General features: G+C 39.6%; 1 protein-coding gene across 20 annotated transcripts in view; it reads left to right on the top strand.

Annotated features, from left to right (window-relative positions):
- LOC118337894 (receptor-type tyrosine-protein phosphatase delta) overlaps nt 1-7243 on the top strand; it is a gene marked incomplete at its 5' end in the record, with an annotated part of 344600 nt that extends 337357 nt beyond the window's left edge. For all 20 annotated transcript variants that reach the window (XM_035675051.1, XM_035675039.1, XM_035675038.1 and 17 more), the window contains 7 exon segments: nt 1890-2175; nt 3154-3332; nt 3597-3723; nt 3978-4103; nt 5042-5196; nt 5417-5552; nt 6058-7243. In XM_035675051.1, the coding sequence (XP_035530944.1) occupies nt 1890-2175; nt 3154-3332; nt 3597-3723; nt 3978-4103; nt 5042-5196; nt 5417-5552; nt 6058-6126 (1078 nt within the window). In that variant the 3' untranslated portion in view covers nt 6127-7243.
- Nucleotides 7244-21209: the final 13966 nt, after the last annotated feature.

Genomic DNA, 21209 nt, shown 5'->3' with positions numbered 1-21209 from the left:
CGACGGCTTTCTGCACCACCTCACACACGTCACTTGTCTATAAAGGAGTATTCCATGTTTCCCGCTCTTACATTGAAGGAAAATTTTGGTTAATATGTATTTGTGCTGGTCATTCTTTTATAAAACTAACTTGAGAACTAAGCAACTCCAAGATACCTGGCAGCATCTCCCCACATAACACAACTCTACCTTCTGTCTCCTCACCTCCATTCCTCATCTTTCTCTGTCTCCGTCTCTCAAACTCAATGCTGTCACTCTGTCACTTACTTTCTCGCAGGTCATCACTCTCCCACATTCAGGTCTGCACTGTAACATGTTTTCAGATTGGAAACAGCTGGGGTAAAGGGAGAAATCTTTTCTAGTTTCTGCATCCCTCGCCCAAGGGCTGAGGTGTTCCCAGCCCTGGAAGTGGTTCACTCCTCACATATCCCTGAGACACTTTCACATTTCTTTGCAGCCCGATTTTCCCTTTGACTCAAATTCACATTTTGTAATTGCCCTAGAGCTGTGAAGTTTTGTAAAAAAAAATAAAATAAAAAGGAAAAAAAGAAAAAAGTTCAGTCTCATTCAGCCAATGTCAGCCATTTTGAAAGTGATCATCAGATAATTTGTTAAAGCCAATGACTCCCATACGTGTCTTTATTCCATTTGCAGCACTGTTCCAGCTGCATGGCACATTAACCAGACTTGCCCCCGGGGACTAACTTTACTCCCTCTTGAGTTTTCCTTCTCAACCCTTTCCCCGTTCCTCAGAGCAAATGAAAAACAAATGCTCCATCAGAAGGAGGAGGCACAAGAGCATGGCTCACACCTCGTAGGCATGTCAGCTTAATGGATTGAATAACCTATTTACTTTGGAGTGCCAAGTGCAAGGACTTGTCTTGTCAATGCTGTGCTTTGCAGGAGGTGGGAGGAGAGTTAACGAACAAGATTTACCACCACCCCGTCGCCCCACAGTAAATAAATTGTCATCAGAAAACATCTTCTGTGCTGAGGCATGCGCTATTAAAACATGTAATGTGAAGGGGTGAGCATTTTTAGCACGTCAGCAGTCTGCAAAAGTGGGCTACATTTGAACAGCATGTCTCAAACTGGCCTGCAAGAGGAGGTCGAAGAGAAACTGTAAAACATTTTCCCTCTTTGTTAGAGTGCTTTTTTCACACTAATGTAAAAATGTGCCGATGTGAATCTTAATGAAGAGACCTGCCTTTCAGCACCTCTTCTACAGCTCTTATGCCATTTGGGTGCACTGTGCTAATCTAATGGCGTTAATTGAAGTCAGCTGCACTTCTCAGAAGTTGCCCGGCACATTAACAAAACCCTCAAAAAAAAAAAAAAAAATCATACTCTCAAATTTGCGTCTGTGTATGCATTTGTTGTAGTGGCACTTTTCGGAACCATGAGATAAAGGTTAAATGTTGCTGTTGCATAAGTGATTAGTCCTGATGGGTTGGAGAGCACAGGTGGGGTCCAGAGGGGAGAGACTAGATTGCAAAGCCAGCAGTGAGCCCGCTGAAGGCTGCGACTGCCTAGCCCTCTTCTCCGCACAGTACCACTTCAGATTTAATTACACTCCAAGCCAAATGGTCTGTCCTACAGTGGCAAACTCGGCACAGAGAGTTTACCTCATCACTAGGAGAGGAGTTCTTCAAGCCCATGCACGTGTTTTCAAAAGTCACCTCTCCTTCCACTGGACTACCCCTCCTTTCGTTCAGTGGAGATCAAATACAGGCAGACACATTGCATATGGTTGCCTAGATTTGCAGAAGTTATAATACAGAAGCTCCAACAAGTGAGATTGTGGTCCATCATTTGTTTTAGTTTTTTTGTACCGCTACAATTGAGAATACCATTCAATAACTCCTTCTTTATCTTCTTTCTGACTACAGTGCTGGGGTGGGACGCACAGGTTGCTTCATCGTGATTGATGCCATGCTGGAACGTATCAAGCACGAGAAGACTGTGGATATCTACGGGCATGTGACGCTAATGCGTGCCCAGCGCAACTACATGGTGCAGACAGAGGACCAGTATGTCTTCATACATGACGCGCTCCAGGAGGCCGTCAACTGCGGCACCACCGAAGTGCCCGCCAGAAACCTATACGCCTACATCCAGAAACTGACGCAGATAGAGGGTGGAGAGAATGTCACCGGCATGGAACTTGAGTTCAAGGTACAAACCGTTTGCTGAAGCAAAGGTGTCAATGGGCAAAATAGTTTGGGTCTGGGATTACTTAAAAAATATTAATAAGTTTTACACCAAAAACTTGTCATATGTGTCAAGTATTTACAGGCATCCCATTGGCATCCCGTCACATGCAGTCTCCAGTGTCATTGGTTGGCCAGTCTTAGTACAACTCTTTTCCAGTTCCCATTAGCCCTGCCAGACAGCATGGGGCCTGTGGTTTCCTTTATTCCAGTTAGTTGACTCGCTTGTATAACCCAGCATAGGATTTATTCCCCCATTTCTGGTTCCCCCTTCCCATAGCTCCACTTCCTTGAGTAACAGGGGTCTTGGTTTACATTAAAACGCCAAACACAGGTTTCCCTCACCACAGAACAGTTGCCAGAGGGGCTTGAGCAATATACTTTACAATGAGAGGCTCAACCAACCTTATTGAGCTCATAGCAGTCTGTGGTATTGCTGTATGCATTGTATTGCCTTGCTTGTCACGCACCTACTTTCTTGCTCTGTGACGGATGCTGATTCCACTAAGAGATGATAAACAGGTTAGATTACACTGCACTTCTGTCCACTCCACGCTCGCTTGGGTATCCATTTACCTGTCTTCATCATAACATGCTATTTTTTTGGCTGCAAAGGCAAGCCGTGATAGTAATCACTTTGATGCCATTTCCATACTTTATGGTTACGTGAAATAGTATATAACCACAGTACACTATGAGCCATTATAGTGTAGATTTCATCAGCCACTATGTGCAGTTTATTACTTTGGATCCTTTCCTACTTGCATGCAAGTAGGAAATCCAAAGGCATGCAATTGTTCATAGTACTCAGATCTTTATACAGTCCACCTTTAGTGTCAAACACAGCCAGTGAGCAGGGAGATAAAGAAACACCAGAATGTCGGTGCTTCTTACCTGGCACCAGTACGCTCAAAGATATCTCTTTTTCTCTGTTTCGATGCAGCGTTTAGCTAACACTAAAGCCCATACATCACGATTCATCAGTGCCAATCTCCCCTGCAACAAGTTCAAGAACCGCCTTGTTAACATAATGCCATACGAGTCCACACGAGTGTGTCTTCAGCCCATTCGAGGAGTTGAGGGCTCTGACTACATCAATGCCAGTTTCATTGATGGGTACAGGTAAGTGCTAACGTACTCTGACACCCATTGTCAATCAGATGTAGTATAGAAATTCACTAAGTGAGAGAATGGCTTGGCATTTCATAGAAGCGACATTAGATATGAATTTAATATTAACTGGAATTTAGAGAGACATTGAAATGTTTTGATCTGTCATCACAACTATGTCTTTAACATTGTCAAACCATTCAGTCAAAATTCTCATGTATTTCCATGTTGATTGTATCACACATTTTCTATATTATTATTTATGCATTCCCATAGGCAACAGAAAGCCTATATTGCCACACAGGGACCACTGGCAGAGACCACAGAGGACTTCTGGAGAATGCTCTGGGAGCACAACTCTACTATTGTCGTTATGCTCACCAAGCTTAGAGAAATGGGCAGGGTATGCATATGCTTATTTTCTTCCATTTCTTTTTGGCACATTAAGTTTCTTATTCTGGCTACAGAACACAAAAGCACGTTACAAAACAGTTTATGTGAAATACCATACATAGATTCAGCCATGAAAATATAAGCTTTTAAGCAGTAGCTACAGTATGAACTGAATAAAAAAATTCTGGGAATGAACACAATGAAAGTAGTGTATGACGAGAATGTTGTGGCTCATTGTGGTATTCTATTTTTCACTCCCTACAGGAAAAATGCCACCAGTACTGGCCAGCAGAGAGGTCGGCCAGATACCAGTACTTTGTGGTGGACCCCATGGCCGAGTATAACATGCCCCAGTATATCCTGAGAGAGTTCAAAGTGACTGATGCCAGGGTAAGCAGACATTGTTTCATAGAACGTTTAAAGATCAAAATTTGACGTTGTGGGAATCAAGCTCTAAATTCAGTGCTATTGTTTAGTCTAGTTTAGTCTAGTGTGTTGTTTTTAGGACATTGAATGGATCACCAAGGGTTGACCAATAAAATAGTTTTCCGTTTTTACATGTTTTAACACTTTCGTTGCATCTGTGTGATTTTATTCACCAAGAAATTAGATCTGAATTACAGTATTGAACATACTGGATGGAACACATCGGCAGTCATTAGCTCAACATTTTGGCATTGTATCAAGTATCTGTTTATACCAAACTGTAGCCTTAAGTGTAATATAAGCATAAATATATATTTCTGGGAATTATGACACATGTCAATGTGTAAAAACAAATGTGGTGCCGGTAGCACTGAGCTGCCAGAGTTTTTAATTCCATCAAAGGCTTACACAGATAAATGGCGCAGGCTCCCTTCTTTGTAGTGCATGTTACACTGTCTCGTCAATGGGATTGCTCTCCTTATCAAGGGGATACAATATCACTTAAGTAATGCACACCCTCAAAGTCGATTCTCTAAGCACCCTGTCGAGGGTAACACATCAAAGGAATTAGCATCTTTAGTGTTCATGTTTAATACATTCAGGTAAAATGGCAGGCATCTTAAATAAAACGTTTTTTCTGATGGTTTAAACTTTGCGCCTATGCTAGATTTTTTTCAAGAATGTCATGTTTCACTGTAAAACCCACAAAGACGTGGATCATTATGATGGAGACGGTCATGGAATGAACTGCCATGGGTTGGCTGTCTGCGAAAAACCTCAGATTGGCTTCCTAGTTTCCCTTCATCGGTTTTTCTTCGCCTTTTTTCCACGTTTCTGACTGATGTTCCATTTAAAGAGCAGGCTCTGTGCATTCTCTCTCTCTTCCCATTCTCTATTCCCAGGATGGACAGTCACGGACAGTAAGGCAGTTTCAGTTCACAGACTGGCCTGAACAAGGAGTGCCAAAATCAGGAGAGGGCTTCATTGATTTCATTGGTCAAGTACATAAAACAAAAGAGCAGTTCGGCCAAGATGGGCCTATCTCAGTCCACTGTAGGTAAGAGACCGACCAGCATAACCCACCAAACCACATCACACATTGCACTGAATGCAAATATCTCTTGAGCTGCAAATGCTGTATATCTTCAATTTATCATCATCATCATCATGTCTCAATTGGCACAATGAGACATTGTTTTGATTTAGAACAAACTTTTTCTATGTTTATCTGGTTTCGCTGGCTTCACCCTTGACCTTTCTTGCCCTGTCTTGCACAGCGCGGGTGTTGGTAGAACTGGAGTTTTCATCACCCTCAGCATTGTCTTGGAACGAATGAGATACGAGGGCGTAGTAGACATATTTCAGACAGTGAAAATGTTACGGACACAGAGACCAGCTATGGTGCAGACAGAGGTAAGGTGTTTTTTTTTTTTCCCATGTCCTCTTTCTCTTTTCCACTATACTTGGAAAGAAAACATAACTCACAAGCTGTACTGAGCAGCTACTTTAGCTTTTGTGACACCACAGACAGCACATGGAATCTATTACTGTGTTAAGCCTGATTAAAGAGAAGATTAACTTAGTAACTAAACCAATCTAGAGTAGTCTTGACTGCTCTCCGCTGCAAATGTATCACATGAATTGAGAACAAGTGGCCAGCATTTCCTCACTCACAGTTTTGAAAATCCACTTCTATGTAAAAAAGTGAGTAAAAAGCATTTCACTCTGTACCTTTGTAATACAAAAGGGTATTTTCATTCAATGGAAAAGGCATCTAATGAATTTAATGAGTCTAGTTTCTAGCTTATGACAATAGTTATGATAGAAGCACAATGTACCAAGAATCATACAACAGATTTAGTGTCTTAAGATTCATAAGAGGGGACGCAAGCTCAAGTTTTCTCTCCTTTGTTTCTAGGATCAATACCAGTTCTGCTACAGAGCTGGCTTGGAGTACCTGGGAAGCTTTGATCACTATGCAACGTAAAAGACCCAGTATTGGAAGAAAAAAGCAGAGGGCCCTTTGGAAAGAAAACCCAGTGAGCCTCTCTTCTGAGCCATAAATTCCTGCTTGAGAAAGTACTCCTTAACTCCTTGCTAACAACTCATTAAGTGTTGGATGTGCGACATGACTTGTCAAAAAATGAAAAAGATGATTCCCGGAGGACCAAGTATTTCCCAACCCCAATAAAACCTCGCCTTGACACAAAGTGAGGGAATCCTGACTGTTGAAGCATCATACGGAATTACCTTTTCTTTTGCTTCAAGGATTCATTTTGGGGCTCATAAAACTGAATGAAACCAACACAACAAAAAAGTAAATGAACAATAATGACATCGTCAGAAATGCATCAGTGATTATGAACCATTACGAGAGGCATTGGAGGCACACAGAATTGCGGGGGCGGGGGGGGGGACTCGATGCACATTGTAAAGAAAAAAAAAAATCTGTTTCACAATCAAGTACACACTGACAACCCATCGAAAAAGAAGACAATGCTTGGTCCACAACAGCAGGACATAAAGGACTTAAAGTAATAATGAATAAATACCCCTTTTCCTTTCACAATGTTCATCATCTAAATTTTGGGAGAGGGTAAAGTTCAAAATGATCTATGAGATAAATAAAAATTATTGATTTAGTTTTTTAGTACTTTATTATACAGCTGATGTGCTTTTTTTGAACTGTGTGAATTTCCTTTTTTTACACAAATTTATCGCTTGGAAGAAGTGATAAAAACGTATTTACGTAAATGTTAATTTTTTTTTAAAGCTGTAGAACTGTTCTGACGTATGTGCTATTTTGCAGAGAATCTCTTTGCTTTTTTAATTTTTTTCCCCTAATTTTGTTGCACTTAGTGCACAGAACGGAATTCACACTACCAAAATGTAAGTTTGTTCAGGAGGTTTTTTTGTTTTGTTTTTTTTTTTCTGTTTTTGTTTCTGTCCATGATCACATACATGGTAACTTAATTAATCCCATAAGATAAACTGGGGCTTTGTGGAATCAACAGGGATGAGCAAAGTATGAAGTTGCTGCTACCGATTATCTTAGTTCTTCCATGTTAGAAGGGTGATAAGAGAGAACCTGATGAATTGGAAAAGATATATGAATATATAAATATATGGTACAGATTGTCAAATATATGTGAAAGATATATTAAAAGTATAAATAGAACACTAAATATATTGATAAAGTACATAATTTATGAGTAAAAACTATATGAAATATGGATTGTCTATGAAAGTTTCCAAATTGAGAGATGTGTGCTATGGGGGAAATGAAATGAGATTTTTCACTGGAATGCACATCAGTAGGACAAAATTGTATTCTGATTCAGTGCATCTTTTCTTGTGCAATAAATATGTGTGTTTTAGATAGGGTTTTATGTGGATATGTCATTCACTCATGACATTGTTCCCCCCGCAAGTGAGGTGTGGGAGAGGGAATGTCAGATGCCAGTCAAAGCATCACTGGTGCATTTTTAAGCTCTCATACAGTATGTAATTTAAGTCAGAGGGGTCACACAGCCGCAATCACCGCTCCACACAATAGGGCAAGGTACAAAGACGTCACTTTCTTGTGGTTCTTTAAAGCATTCAATGGTAATTTTTCATTTTGCATTTAGAGTGCCTTATATTTATGCCTGTTTTTATAATGTTTCATTTAACATATTAATGTATATCCTTTGAGTAACCTAGGCATTTAGTATAAATGTAATTGTATAGTTTATTTACCTTTATTTAGTATTCATTTGTCACATGATGAGATTATATATGCAAATAAGAACATTTCAAAGCTCATATTTTTCATTTTCAGTGGCCTTATTGTGGCTGAGTGAATTAGAGTAAAATAGTTTATATATCACTGAACTCTACAGAAAACAATCATTAAGACACTATAGTTTCAAGACATAGAGCCAGGGATCAGACTGCAGAATTCTGTTGTCAGAACTAAACACGATGAAGGCTCAACATAAAATGAATGAGCTTGTTGCAGATAGCTGCTACGGTAACGTTTTACAGCAGTAATTTTCTGATTTTAAAATGGTTCGTCAAACTCAAATTCGGTCAAAAAGATTACCTAATGTACAGGACGGCAAAGGGTTTCCTCTTCATGCCTTAGGTTTGAATCACAAACTTCACGTGTCACTACAGAGAGCAGATACAGAGACACACAATCTGCACCAAAATATTGTGTGTCACGTCCTTTTCTTACCACATTAAAAGTTAGAGACTGGGGTTTAGTTTGGTTATCTTTCAGTCTTTATGTTGAGCAGCATCTTTAACTTCTCCATACCCTCTTTGATGGCTTTGTGGATGTGCATTCCAGGTGCTTTCTTTCCCTTGTTAACTCAAGCAGCTATGTGTTTTATTTTTGTCGACTGCTTACCTGATTACTTTTGTCATAATTTTGAGATATAAAAGTGCTATTATTTAACCTCATGGTGGCTAATGTTACATTATGTTCAAGTCTCAGAACATGTTTATTTTCTCATCTCAGTCTTTCCCTTTTTTATTGATTTTTCATATGCATGGTGAAACATTGCAGAATGGCCAAAGCTGGCCTGGTAGGAAGATTTGCACTTTCTCTATCTTTGTACTATGCACTGCCCTATTGATTCTAAACCCAATAATATATTACTTGAACCCATCTATAAAAAATCTCCTTAAACGTTCACTTTGTGTGTATGTAAATAACACAAAAAAGGTATCAACTCTTGAAAAAGACAAAAAAAAAAAAAGTTTGTGGCGAAAAAGAGCATCCATTCTGATGCCATGGTTACTCCAGCAGATGACTTCAGAAAAATCTGTCCCCCAACCATCTGTTCTTGTGGCTTTGCCATTCAAGCTTGGAGTGTCATTAACAGAAATAAACGTTGTGTTCTCTGCTCTCTCTATCTATCTCTCGTCTGGATGCATAGACTGAAAAATTAATAATGAAATTGTAAAAAAATGGCTTGTTAAAAAGATCATACAATTACCTCTGATTAGTTGTAAGCGTAAACTGTTTCTTTTTCTGAATGAAAGGAGTGCTTTTTATTTTCTTACTTAGGTTACATTGGTGGCGAAAGAAGTCTGTATGAAAATCAGTTCTTTGCTGACACAAGTTCCATTTGTTATAAATGAATTCTATTAAAAAATGTCAGTGTTATGCATCGGCGTTTCACTTGTTTCCCTCCACCTCACTTTGACTGGAAAAGACTGATGGAGCTATTTTACCCCCTACTGGTCTGGGTCCAACATATTATCCACAATTCTCTCATGAAAGGGGAAATTGAGCCTCACCACATTTGAATAGATTTCCATCGCTCCGGTTTTTCTGTCACTGATGTCAGCTACGATGAATCATCAGGGGAACCTTTGACAGATGAAGTGCAATGTTTTCGAAGCTGCCTTGTTTTTACACACAGATTTTGTTCACCCTACCAGCGAAGTGGCGTAGTACTGTAACACACAATTGCATTGCACTCAATGCCACAGCACTACTTAAACAGCTGTACCTTTTTTTCTGTTTGCTCTTTGTTCCTGCTTCTCATCTATTATGTACATATTTGTTAAGTTAATAACAAAAGAATGACACCAGTGAAACCAGCAACCAATAAATGGCCAATCTAAAATCATATTTACTGAAATTAGAGAATTGTGTGTTTGACATATAACCAGACCTGGTAGAAGACCCATCTTCAGTCAGACTACTAGACTGTGTGTGTGTGTGTGTGTGTAGATGTGTCCCAAAGTGTATTTTTACAGTCAAACTTTACATGTGTAACTTCTTGGAGTGTGTATTGGGTTTTGAACGCTGCCACAAAACACAGATGACCTACACAGTACTACTGTGCCTGAACACATCCTCTGTACATACTAATAGAGGGATAAAGCTGCTGATTATACTACTTACAATTGAGTAACACAACAATTAACTGGAGCTTTAAATGAATAAGCTTTTGATGCAATGTTTGTATTACTGGTAACAACTGTGACCCTTTCCCAGACACAATGTTACTGTTAAAGTCAGAAAAATTAGTTCACAAGGATATAACTGTCAGCATAACTTTTTAGTTTTTCCAAAATGTAAACCAAGGCAATGAGATATAGCCAGGATGTACAGGGTACTTTTAAATATTCATTCTACACAGATTGTGTCACTACTCAATATATAACCATATATACAGAGTCTGGCTCCTAAAACTAACAACAGCAGCGAACCATGCTATATATTTTTGTCAACAACTCAAACCTACAGAAGTACAAGAAAGTGCCAATAACCTGAAGCAAAAACACTGCAAGAACAAAGAAAAAGAAAAAATGATTTCTTTACAAACAGCATTAAAGTGCTTGACAGCTGGGGAACACTTTGGAAGTCAATAACGGCTTGCCTGGAGAAGTTGTTTAGGATTCAGAAAACCATCCATGCACCCAATTAGAAAATATCAACCCGCATGATAACAAATGACAGATGCTGTCAGGTATGACACTGAGCTTGAGAAACATTATTCCCCCAAGTTTTGATGTATAACAAGCTTTGCAAAATGTTAGTCCATAATAGGCGATCGCAGCGGTGTTGAAATGTCATAAACATCAAGAGGTAGCAGACTTGGACAGAAAAAAAAAAATGGTGTAGAGATTATGTGTCAAAAGCAGTGACATATTGCAAAGACTATAGAGATTTGTTTGCTGGTGTGTGTTTTTCCTGAATCACACCTCAAACAGAACTTATTTAAGTACTGCATCTGCCTTTAGCTTGTTCTGCCAATGTTCATGAAAGACCTCTCATAATGTATGCTGAAGTTTCTTATTTTATAAAGCATCAAAAGATACATCCATGTCCTCCACATTTGCCTTCCCACACCTATATATATATATTGAGGACATGACTCCCAAAACCAAGAGACTACCGAGATTTCAGACACCAAAAAGGGAAGCTGGATGAGAGACATGCTCAGAATGCAGTATCGTATTACAGAGCATACCAAATTGCGTATGACACGAAGGAAAATGTTCACAGATTGCTGCATGGCAAGACCAATTATTGCTTCATCTTGTTTCTGACAATTTGATGGAAATTGGCCAAAATTAATATCTAAATTTCTTGAGCAATCATTCCAGTGCAGATGTCTTCTTCACACCAGACAAGAATACAACAGGATAAGGAACTCCTACTGTCATCAGCTTTTATTTTTCATCCAAGACTGCACTTCAGATGTGTCAAGCAGATGTTCTGTCTTTGTCTCTCAGCAGTTTTTTTGCGGAATTATGGAACCCACCAGCCAGTCACAACACTGCACACAAATCATTTCTCACCTCCCCCCTTAAAAAAAATTACAGCTTGCCATGCTCCCCCCAGTGCTTTATTTTCTACATCCTAAATTTGATTAAACATGTCCAAATGAAGGCTAGGGAGCAGTGTGGCTTTGTTGTGAACAGTAGTGAGTGGGATTCAACAATAAGAAATTTCTTTTTATTTTCTCAATTTTGAAAGAAGGAAAAACCTTCTGTACCCAGTTCTACTGCAGCAGAAATAATTACATAACTATGTATTCAAAGAATCCAATTATGCTGGCAGGTTGCTTTGATCGAGAAGTTGACACTTACAGCATCCACCACCCACTGTGTTCTTGATGCTCCATTCCTGTGTGGATCAACGCTGACAACTCCTATCTCGTCATGCCATTTTTCACCACCAAGAATTGTTGGCCCAGTTATGTTCTCGCCATGCATGCACTGACTACATAACGTAATTAATTTTATATACTATGCTGCCAGGTGCACAAAAATAAAACTTTTCAAGGAATTCAAGAAAATAACTAATGGATTGATTTAAGAGGGAAATCTTCCAACTTGATCCTGATTCTTGGGGTCATGATTTGATTTCAGAACTGGTTCTCGATTCAACAGAAAACAGTCAGTGCACATATTAAAAAACAGTCTTTACTCCATTAAATTGCAATATGAAATATTATATACAGTAATGCTCACAAATTACTAGCTCTGGAAGGAAATTACTTTGCCCATATGACCATAATGAAGTGTAATTTGCGGACTATCACTGACGGGCTAAATGTATTTTGTAGAAAAGTAAGTTGGCTCACTTGACTAAGAAAACAAAGTCTGCTGTGCTGTTACTAAGATTACATTCCCAGCAGTGAAGACAATCCTTTCTGTTATACAGATGTACTGACGTAGGTCTGTTAAGATCAAACAGACTTAGTATGAAGTATTCACAAAATAGTTAACTTTTTGTTAATAAGTTATTTAACCCAAAATGTGCCCAAAAGCTCATCTTCTTCTGGGTGCTGCACTGTGCTGTCGCATTAGATTTGCTGTTACATTATTAATGACATACAAACAAAATTAGAATCAGAATTAACTCGTGAGAGATAAGAATCATGACTCTCATAATCCTCTTCTATATTTCCTGGATTGTCGCAACACCTTATCTCATTCATAACCTCTTCATTAGGTTTAGTATCAAACACACTTTCACTTCTGACAAATGTTGTAAAATGTGATCTTGTTCACCATCTTTTGATGTAACATCTTTTGAAATTGTTAGACCATAGGAGAGTGCCTAGTTTCATCTTTAAGCCCTTACTGTTCTTTAAATAGCTTTTTCAACACCCCAAAAATAACTAAACAGAAGGATCTCAGTGAAGATAAAGCAACAAAGATTTCCACTGTGACCTGTAATTTGGACTGAAATTCAAACACTTGCCCCACAATGACATTTTCAGGTGCAGTGGAATACAAAAATTGTCTTAATTACTGGGTAAACTACAGCCAGCTCAGTTCCATCTTTAATATGTAGTGTTTTGTGGCAGTTTACACCCAAACCCAAAAGTGCCAAACCCTAGCAGTGATTTCATTGATGTATTAAGCTCACACCCTTGTCACCAATTCACACAGCTGGCGTCCAGCAAAAGCTAATATTAAACTTGAGAGCTAAGCAGCTGAGTAAACACACATTGCACTTCCTGGATTCTTGGCTTGACTGGACTAAAGGCACAATGCAGAACAAGTGGAGCGACTGTGTGCTGCAAATTAAATGGACAGCTATGGGTCTGCGAGCAGCGCAACCCGGGGGCCTCTTGCCGGCAGAATGGTGAAGGCTGTTGTGCGGCACAGAGACAGACACCATGCCCTACAGCAGGCTGATGATGATGATGATGATGATCCATACGGGGATCCTCAATCGAGCAGGCTCCCAGTTCAGCGATGACGAACCCAGATAAGAGCTGACACTGCTGCCAACGCTACATTGACTTTGTCTGCACATCACATTAGAGCTACTTTAGAAGCAAAGGGGGGGTTTGACCTTTAAATACTACTGCAACAGCACAGGGAAGAAAACGAAGACAAACAAAAAGCTGTTAAAAGAATGCAGTTATCAGCATGATTACACGTTTTTGTTTGTCTTTGAAGTGCCTATTATTGCTAGCTAGTTCGGTGAAAACGAGTTTAGAGAGGATGAGAGGTGGGGGGTTCTTCAACTGACTGACCAAGTAAAACAAGAGGGAGAGAAAATAGGGAGATAATAATTGATGAAAATGGAGAGGGATAGGGCAGAGATGACTTCGGTGGAAAGGTTGACTGGTGACTGGAGAGTGATAGTTAGAGAGAGGGCTAGAGAGAGAAATCCAGCGTGAGCCAACAGTTGCCGCAGTGTGAAAACCTCTGAAGGTTAATTTCTCCCGCTCAGCATCTTGCCAATATCCCTGCGATCAGAACCTCTGTAGGCCAGCCATCTGCTTCCCCTTCTCTCTCTGCCACTGCACTCCTCATTCCTAGTTGGTTTCATCAGGGAGTGGACATGCATCAGGGCACTTTTAGGAACTAATCTCTGAATGTGGATGGGGGGGGGGCTTTTAAGCTTGTACCAAAAAGCACTAGTTTTGAGTTCGATCATGAGATGATATTTTTTATAATCAATGAACTTGTATTAATAATTACTTACATTGGTAGATTACTATATACAGTACATCCTACAGTGAGAGTGCAACAAAATATTTACTCATGTTTCAAGGCTGAAACAACTAACAATTCATTCCATTATTGATTGATCTAGCAATAATTTCTCAATTAATCCATTTATTGCATCTTGTGAAGGAATGTATTTGCTGTTTTTATTTGAAATGTCCAAAATCCTAACATACCTAAAATATCATTAAGTGTTACTTAACACATCAGAGTGACCATTGACAGAAACAAAGTGGTTAAAAACAGTAGTATGTACTGCCTTCAAATTAATATATAATCAATATTAAATGAATATTTTTCTTCTAAAAATCAAACCATATGTTAATTCAAGTTTCTTCAATGGTGAGCATGGAGTTATTTCCTAAAATGTCCTAAAATCAAACGATTGGCATCCCCAGTGACCTTTTAGACCTGACAAACAAAAGGAATATATACAATATATAAGCTAGTTGAAGCCAATTGGAAGTTCAAAGCACACATCAATTATCCTGTCAAGCCTGAAAAAAAAAGAAAGAACAGGAAATATAATTTACAGGCTCCCCGACAGGTTTTTGTTGCAACCTAAAGCAATAATACACCTTCAGTTCGGTGCTCAGCTGCAATCTTTTCATACACTGCCACTTCACCAATGGGATAAGTACTAAGGGTATATTTTTTGTGACCTCAGAGGACACAGTGTCAATTATTCTGGGTATGGCTCTGTGGAGGACTTCATTCCCTAATCAAAATAAATGGCCAGGGCAGCAGAAAGTGAATGGAGCTAAGCCCCCAATATTCCTACGAGACAGGAGGGGGGTTTGGGCCACAAACAAATCCATTACCACAAGGTAAATAGGACGCATCAGCACTCTTGGCCCATTTGAATGGTTCTAGCTCCATGACCACCCCTGTACAGGATTCTTCCATTTTAGACGCAGAAGCTGATAGCAAGAGTTTCTCTTTTTTTCTTCCTTGCACACCACCCTGCAGTCAATCTTACATAATACATTCTGATGATAAAACTCTTCCGCGTATGGCAGCTCTAACTGAAAGTGGCTGTGACTAACTCACTGTAATAGGAAAATTCAGCTTCCTGCATATAATGGGTAAAACGCGGAGGAAGTGTAAGTTCAAACTTTAATGCAATGCTGTAGCCTAATGTGGTCTTAAGCAATTCATCGAGGGGTCGGAGGTGGTGGTGGGGATGTAATTAAAATGAGCATTCATGAAATTAAATGCGGCCCCCCTCCTTATTTTTGCTTCACCAGCTGGGAGTCATTCCACTGTCAGGGTGTATATCATTTTCAGCTGATGGTGGAGACAGTTCTGCTCTAAGGCATTATTTTTTTCACAGAAAGAGTGCTTTTAGGGGGCTCCTCATACACAGCATGGCTTTCATATTGTCCACCTTCGTTCTGATGTCTTGCTCACAATCGTTTTGATTTTGACGTTAGATAAAAACTATATCAGGGTAATATGAAACGGCCGTGTGCAGCCATATGCTCAACCACAGAAGATGAGATCAAAGGCATCTAAGTCAAGGTTGTAGAAGACTGTAATGAGGAATAATTAAGAGTTGTCAGGTCTGTGTTAGTGGAGTTTTGACTTGGAACGCTACTTCAGTTTCATGCCTCACCTCGTCATCCAAACATGAATTGAAAACATTTTTCACCCTTAAAACGTGCTACAAGGAGTTTTAACTGGTCATGAAACAGTCTCAGTTTATTGCTAATGCCTCTCTATGATCTACATAAACCATCAGCAAGAAGATTGGCTATTTCTATATAGCTATATACCTTTATCTATAGGTATTCTTAATTCATGCCATAGGGGAATTTTCAGGCAGATTCCCCTTAAAATCAACACTTTCACTTCTGTCTAAAGGGACCACCAAAAAATCAACACAAAATGAGGGTGCCTTGGAGGGGTTTAACCAATTCCGAGCACTTTGAAGAGTCGGCAAACAGCACTCAATTTAAAGTACTGCTTCAAGAGGACTACTGAGTCAATCTTTCATCTGTTACAACTGCTTTCACAGTTCTTTTGCCCTACACCTGGGAGGTTGTTAAAGCATATCCACTATTGAAGGCCAAGGCTAAGAGTTGGCGGCCTTCAGCGCGGTCGGTGGCAGATTCCATTTTCTCTGCTAGGCAGGGATTCTCACCTGAAGCTACTGCAGCACAGAAATTGATGTCATTTAAAAAACATTTAGGGGTACCTCTATCTCCTAGCCTATGGTTTAGGTGTGGGGTGATCAATGTATTGTGACATCAAAAGTGGTAACTCATTAAGTGCATGGTAATGAGTGTGAGGAATCCCGCTGGATTTTATGGTTGGCATGAGTAAATCCTTGAAAATGTGTGTCCAAAGTGTTGTCAGTGATACTACTGTGCCCTTTAGCAGACAACTGGAACAACATTGTGTTTTGTTATACTACAAAGTTTCAAACAATAGACTGACAAATAATTCTAATCAAACCATCAATTTATACAGAAATACTAAACAGGCTAAAAAACTGCTACCTTGAAATAAGCTTTTTTTTTTACCTCATGCAATACATTAGAATAGAGCTGAACAAATTCCCCAGAGAGCAAGTAAAGCAGAAAAGAGGGGATGGTTGACTGCTACAGCTGAGGGCCATACAAGAGCATTTAACTAGCAGAGATTAACTACTGTATTCCCACTGGTGGCCTAGATGTCCTAGTGTACCGCCTCAGGGAGGAGAGAGGGAGCGTGGCGGGAGTAAAGGAAAAAGGAGGTGGGGGTGGAGTGTCCATGTAGTGCTGACAGCTTTAGTCACTTGAGACTATAGAGTGACAGGTGATACAAAACAAAAACAGCCTCCCTGCCTCCAGAGTTTTTTGCCGTTGCACTGCAAGGTTGTGATTGCTTTGTCATGTTGAGTATCACATGAAATTATAACATGATGACAGAATCCAAACCTGGCAAGCAACAACTGTGTATATTAAGAAAAAAGAATATCTTGACTTGTCCCAAATTCTCCAACTTGACTTAAATTCTATTTTTAAAAACAAACATTCAAAATGGCTGGACAGCAGATGTGTTCACTAGTCAATTTATTCCTTCCTGGAAACTGTCTCTCACTTTACCACTGTCTTGATATGTACCATTACTAGATATGGCAGAAATCACTTTAACTCCAACGGACACATTTCGGGAAGTTCCTCTAGTTGGTCCAGATCCATCTGTGACATTTTGTCAGGGCCATTGCTTGTTAGCATTCATAACATCACAGTCATACCCACTGGCATTCATGCTATAAAAACTATATGTTGTATATCACCAAATTCAGTCACGGAAAATTCAGATGTCAAATTGAGTTGAGTACGTCTTGGTTTCAGTGCTGCGCAATCAGCAGTCATCTAGTCAAATGACAAAAATCCTCCCCCTCCAACTTTAAATTGATTGTAAGTTAATTCTGTTTCAGTTGCTCTGTTTTTTAGGAATATGATTAATCAGGCATTTTGCAAGCAATTATGGTTTTGAACCACAGTGAACTGTAGTTTTCCAGTGATAAAGCATTGCCATTTGAAGCATTTAAAAAAAAGGGGATCTAATCAAGTGTAGTTACACAAGGTTTGAAGACAATAATCAATAATGCTGGCAGATCGCCATATCTTGTCCCTCTCAATACAACACATTTCACAAAAAAAAAATTCAGTTGGGATTAAAGTGTAACTGCAGTTTAATTATTACACAAACACACATGATGTATGACATTATCATCTACTGGAAGGGTAATTGATAAAAGTTTGAAGTTCGCCCATCTTGGTAATTGGGGCTTTATTGTTCTCACAGTCCATTTTCCAGAGCCTTACAGCAACTGAAACAATTAAGACCCCCAACCAGGACAATGGACGACGTATATCAACAGTGTGCACTGTATGCTTCCGCCATGTCTAATATGTGTCTTTGGAATATATAAATGCAGGGAACACACAGCAAGACTACTTTGTCTTTTTTTTTGGCCTGCCTTGACGGCCCAGCATTTTCCCTTCCCCCCCTTGCATCTTTCCACTGTGTTTCTGCCTGGAAGTGGAACCGATCGTTCTGGATTCTCTCCTCTATCACTGAAAAAAGTCCATCTACTTGTGATGCAGAGCAGGCAAAGAAGCGCAGGAGTATGGCATGTCTCCAGCAACGTTGCTTCAGAGAGGAGGAGTGCAGCATTTTGTATGCAGGCAGGATTAGCCTAATTGAAGTGTCAGCCTGAGAAAATTGTGGATGCGTGCGGGTTAATGTCTGGGTATAGCAGAAGCTTCACTCATCTCGGCGATGATGAGGAATTTGGCTATCATTGCAGGCCTCAATTGATTGTGAGAGAGAGTGTGTGTGTGTGTGTGTGTGTGTGTGTGTGTGTGTGTGTGTGTGTGTGTGTGTGTGTGTGTGTGTGTGTGGTGTGTGTGTGTGTGGACCCCACCCTATGGTGATGCTAATTGTAAAACCTACCATCTAGTGTATTTATGATGCTGAGACAGCAAGGTGGAAGCTGTTGGCTATATAATTACTTTACACCACTGGGCCATTACATTAAGAATTGACAATTAAAAACAGCAGTAGTCTTGATTAATTCAATGTATGTGCAAACTTGTGAACAAACTGTTGAACGCACGCACATGTTGGCCTCTAACACTACATTAAAGTGGTGTGAGTTGAATTAGACAGCTCGCATTTTTTCTTACTCTCTCTCTGTTCCTATCAGTTTAATTGTCAATGTAATTGAAATGTGTCAGTGTGACAGTGGTAACCATGAATTAAGGCTGAACCTGAGAGAGGGAAATAAAATGATACAAGCTGCATTGAAGTCACACTGACAGAGCGGCACAATTTCCCCCGACATAAGTACACACGAGAGCTATTATTGCCTTGTCAAGGCATGGAACCAAAATGACTACCTTAAACAGGTCTCACTCACCATGCTCACAGCGTATCCAGGAGAGATGATTTTGAAGGCTTTAGTGCTTTCACAAGACTTTTAGAACAGAGTTGGTGATATCCGGAACAGCATGACAGCACTTTGCGTCTTTTTGAAACAAATACCAATACCTAATTTCACACAACACTTAGCTTTCAGTTTCCCTGTTAAACAACTACATTTAGTCTAAAAACCCCACCAGTGGCACCTATCTTTTGTGGGAAAGCATTTTTTGCTTGATCATCACAGTTGCCTGAGCCCTCAAACAAAAGGGCTACATTCCTATTAATTTACCAGAATAAAACAGAGACCCCGCTCCCTCCATAGGTACTTTCAGTTCTAAATGTAAAGCAAAAAGAAGAGACTTTTTAATAGCCATTTGCTGTGTCATGCAATTTGATGGCACTCTTTGAAATTTCAAACGGCAAGAGGGAGCAAGTGAAAGTTTTAGCTGGTGACGGACGGTCGATACATGGGCTGATGCATCTTGCTGGTGGCAAATTTCATCATCTGGTTGTCGTCTGTACTGTGTACTCTCTGCTGCCAGTCTGTAAAATGTATGCTTAGTCAAAGATGGTTTACTTGACAAGGTAACACCACTGTAAACTGCAATTTGCCGAGTTGATTCTTCTACATCTAGTCATTTTCTGTGAGGTAGTTAGCATTTTGGTAGGTAGTAAAACTATTACACCCAAATGGTCAACTCTAAGGGTTTATTAAGTGTTCATCTAGCATGGAGAAACTATGAATAATTGTAGCCTTATTGCCAGCTGGGCAGTAACAACATGTCATGTTTGCTCCAGTGAGATATTGAACACAACATTTCTGTGGACCTCTTTAATGGAGTTCTCCTTTCATGTCTTTACATTCAATAAGGTGAGTGAATTGCAACAGCAATCAACACACAGAGACAGATGCAATTATGTGACACCTCAAGCCCTATAATATACAGTAGTTCTTATCATCCGTGCCCCTATATGAGGTCAGACTATAAAACCTATGTAGAAAGAAAATATACCGAAGCAAACTGCTATGTGTAGTAATCCAGCATATAGTTTATAGGTATCAATTTATACAATCTACCTATTACTACTACTATTCTGTAACTGTTGAGTCCAAATAACCAATATAAGAGTGGTTACATTGAATCTATAACCAAATCTATAACGTATTCCACATAGAACAGCCTTCACTGCTGAGACAAACATTTTGCAGCAGTTACTTGATTACTACACAGCAAAAGGCCATTCAAAAGAACACTTCGTATAAACCATAACTTAAGTATAGGAAGGATCGCACTCGATGGAGGATGGGTTTCCCTTGATAAAGTCAATTAAGCTAATGTGTATGAGATGGGATTGGTAGCTTTGCTCATGTCCACTCCGGGGTTACCCTGCTGGAAGACCACCTTGCAGTTTAATATTGCTGAGTCATTTGATCCTGAAGATGAGGTCAGCCTTAAATGCTGCTGTACTGATATGGCACCAATAGTGATTTTACTGAAAGGTGCAGCCATCAAGGTAAAGACCTCTGTGAGTCTTTATGCCAGCTCACCCCACTTTCATAGAAACAATATAGAAAAAAATCCAACAATAGCTACTGAGGCTCATGAATATAACCTATAGTATGCTCCCGACACACCCGCATGATGCTAAATAGCCGTTATTTACAGAAACATTTCACCGTTGTCTTATTACATAAAAACATACACATGTTGCTGTGTGGCAATTCATAACAAAGCTAATGAAAACCTCCAATAATGGCGTACTGAAAATCGAGCCCATCTAGAAGCCCTGTCTGAGAGCATGGAGCCCACTTTGCAGGAGGTAAACACCTAAATTACAGTTAATTCACACTGATGAGAAAGAGTGGGTGAGCAACTGGTAAATACTCTGTACAACTGTAGCCAGTGTCTTAAGAAGAGAGCCCTGCTCAGAGACACGTGGGATGGATTAGTGTCTTCTTGTTTATTGCGCTTTAATAGGATTTGATTTTATAGATTGTGTTGGCAATTCCTCCTCCACCAAAAACGCCATCTGAGGGCTGAGCGATATATAATATGGATTAAGAAATGCCTTCTTTGAGAAAAATGTGTCCGTTGCTTTGCTCCAGGAAGATATGATCCTGGCTTTAAAGTATTTATAAGTAGATGTATATTAGAGTTAAAAGTATGTATT

The sequence above is a fragment of the Morone saxatilis genome, unplaced genomic scaffold, assembly GCF_004916995.1.
Source record: "Morone saxatilis isolate NCDOM2014 unplaced genomic scaffold, NCSU_SB_2.0 Contig4, whole genome shotgun sequence".
In the NCBI taxonomy this organism is placed as follows: Eukaryota; Metazoa; Chordata; class Actinopteri; family Moronidae; genus Morone; species Morone saxatilis.
The sequence above is the reverse complement of the archived record's forward strand: the minus strand, read 5'-3'. Positions and strand labels throughout refer to the sequence as shown.